General features: G+C 43.2%; 1 protein-coding gene across 1 annotated transcript; it reads right to left on the bottom strand.

Annotated features, from left to right (window-relative positions):
- Positions 1-374: 374 nt before the first annotated feature.
- On the bottom strand, positions 375-2,715 carry LOC104470585 (cytochrome P450 2C14-like; the record flags this gene model as incomplete). Its single annotated transcript, XM_010085557.1, has 3 exons — positions 375-548; positions 1,214-1,374; positions 2,553-2,715. Coding segments are annotated over 3 exons (498 nt in total), but the record flags the coding sequence as incomplete, so codon positions are not given.
- Positions 2,716-2,727: the final 12 nt, after the last annotated feature.

The following is a 2,727-nucleotide window of genomic DNA, read 5'->3' as shown; positions in this document are numbered from 1 at the left end:
GTACCAAACAGTCCTGGGCCTAGAGCTTTCCCTGGGCATTTCTCTATGAAGGCAAATATGAGCTTAAAAAAAGAGTCAGAAATGCTGGGCTACAGAAAGGCATTTTAAATGACAGGGAAAGACAGCTTCTCGTGCTTTGCTTGCTGAAACAGTGGTTTGTATTTTCCTGATGAATTTCTTGGGAGGCATAAAAGATGCTCATCTGTGATTAATTTATTTCTGAGCTGAAATGACTGCACAGTCTTTTAGCTTGACAGGACAGGTTTTGGCAAGACTTTTGCACATGCTAGATCTCTGCTGAAGAACATATGTTTATCTATCAAGCCTTGAATGGAAAGTGAGGACATTTGAACAAGCAGCTGGGATTCAATTACCTCTTGTTGTCTCACGAGGAAAGCATCAATGAAGCTCCTCTGGTCATTTTTGTCCAGGGCTTTGAGATGTTCTATGAAAGTAACCTTCATAAAAGTATTGAGTTCTTTTTCATTATCACGAAAAGTTTTGTAGTCCTTCAGGAGGAATCCAAGGACTGGGAACATGTTGTACAACTGTAAGATGTAGAAATGGTGAGGAAAAAACCCCAGTTGCTAAGTAAATGTACCACAGTTCAACAGTCTACATTAAGGAAAACCTTTACATAAAATGGTGTGTCACCTTATACTCATGATGCAATATGTCCCTTTATCCACCTTCTTCCCTGACCAACTGTGTAAAATGGTTAAAATTTATTCCCTCTTATGCTGAGTATTAACCACACTAGCTGGTGATGGCCTCGAAGTCCCATGTTTGTGCATATGTCCTTGAGACAATTCCTCACCTCTCCAGTCCTAGACAATTCATCCCTCCCTCTCCACACTGGTTGGAGTTGGGAGTCTCAAGTTTAAGAGAGAGTTACAGACATTCCCTCACTGTTTTTGACCTTGTTGTTTGTAATGGGAGATGGGGAATAACGGCCAACTTCTATTGCTAGAGGACACAATCGTTGTATCATATTACATGTTGTACAATTCTTCACGAAAGGAGGGATTTATAATTTCCCAGGCTATGCTGCTAAGAGAAATCCAGAAATAGCATCAGAGGTCCACTTTCTGCCATTTCAGGCTGCATCTGTCACATACAGATAGATGTGTCGCAATGATTGACGTTGGAGAGGTGTACCATTGCACTGTGTAATCATGCTTTTGAAAAACAATATTCAAACAATATGAATTACCGAAATTGATGGACTTCCAAAAATCCGGACATTTTCATTTATTAATGTCAGGAGCCTTTTGAATGTGGGGTCTTCATAGTCATACCGCTTTCCAAGCAATATGGATACGATGACATTGGCGACAGCAGCATTCATCATCAGGGTCAACTCAAGGGGCTTCCCTAGTGTGCAAAAAAGTGGTGCAAACAACAAAGTCAATGGTTATTCAAACTAATGAAAGTCACATGCAGAGGCTTGCTGATGTCTGGGAAATGATAGACACAGAACTGGCAGGAGGAAAGGCTCTTCCATCTCAGGGTGGCATGTCCGTAATGGCGCTTTGACAGACCAGAGACTGAATGCAGGTTTTTTGTTCTCCCCTCCAGTTTTGCCAAGACTATTGTGACCCTGGTCTTTGTGGCCCTTCCCCAGGCTGCTCTGTTTATGCATACATAATCTTAAATTTTGTCCATATAGGGGAAACTCTCAACATTGACATTCCCTCCATCAGTGCCATGCTGAGCTGTTCCTTATCACCACTATTATAGAATCGGAGAATCATAGAATGGTTTGGGTTGGAAGGGAACTTAAAGACCATCAAGGTCCAACCCCCCTCCCATGGGCAGGGACACCTCCCACTAGCCCAGGTTGCTCAAAGCCTCATTCAGCCTGGCCTTGAACACTGCACTCAGTAGATTTTGGTCACTCAGTCTTTCTTGCTGGGGCTCTCACTTCCACAGGTTCTAGGTCCCTCTGGTACCTCCCCTAGATACAGGTCCTGCTTTCAGCAGTTCCGGTTTAGAACTTGACACCTTAACTAGAATGATGACGTCAAAATCTGTTTTTATCCCAGTTCTGTTTTGGCGAAAGAGATACCTACAGACTTGCTGTTCTTGGTAACTCAGCTTAGTGAGAAATAACCTCGGATGATGCTGGTGAAACGTGTAACTGGATGTTCTGCCTCCCACAGTAAGGGGGTTGCTCATGCATGTGACTTGGGGGACAATCAATTTTCTAGTATAGGTATGCGAGTCCTTGCAATAGCCTTCTGCTCTCCCCATGCTGCTAAATCAATCAAGGGTGCTTCACATAGAGGGACAGATTACTTTTCTCAGATGTGCTGTTTGATGTCCAACTTCATGTTTGACTTCTAATGCCTCAATCAATGGTTTTCATTTACTTGCCAGGCAATTGCCAGGAAGAGAGAGAGACAGACAGCTCGTTTGAACATCCTGGGAGCACTGATGCTGGAGAAAGGTAGATCTCTGAAAGAGTTCAGAGACTCCTCCTTTTTGACTCCTGGCATTTTTGTAGGAGGCTTGAGGAAAATCAGAGCGAAGTGAAGGTAAGAATCCCCCACCTTTCTGTGCCTCAATGGTGTCTGCCAGGCATCCATACTCTTCTACAACACGATCCTCTATGGCCTTCTTGCCCATTCCAAAGTCTCGTAAGGTTGTAAGAATAAATCTTCGCATCACTCTCCAGTATTCTCCATCAGAAAATATCACTCCTGAAATGGCAAATGAAAACACAGA

Source organism: Pterocles gutturalis, unplaced genomic scaffold, assembly GCF_000699245.1.
Source record: "Pterocles gutturalis isolate BGI_N339 unplaced genomic scaffold, ASM69924v1 scaffold12355, whole genome shotgun sequence".
NCBI classification, from domain to species: Eukaryota; Metazoa; Chordata; class Aves; order Pterocliformes; family Pteroclidae; genus Pterocles; species Pterocles gutturalis.
This window is presented reverse-complemented; position numbering and strand designations above follow the sequence as displayed.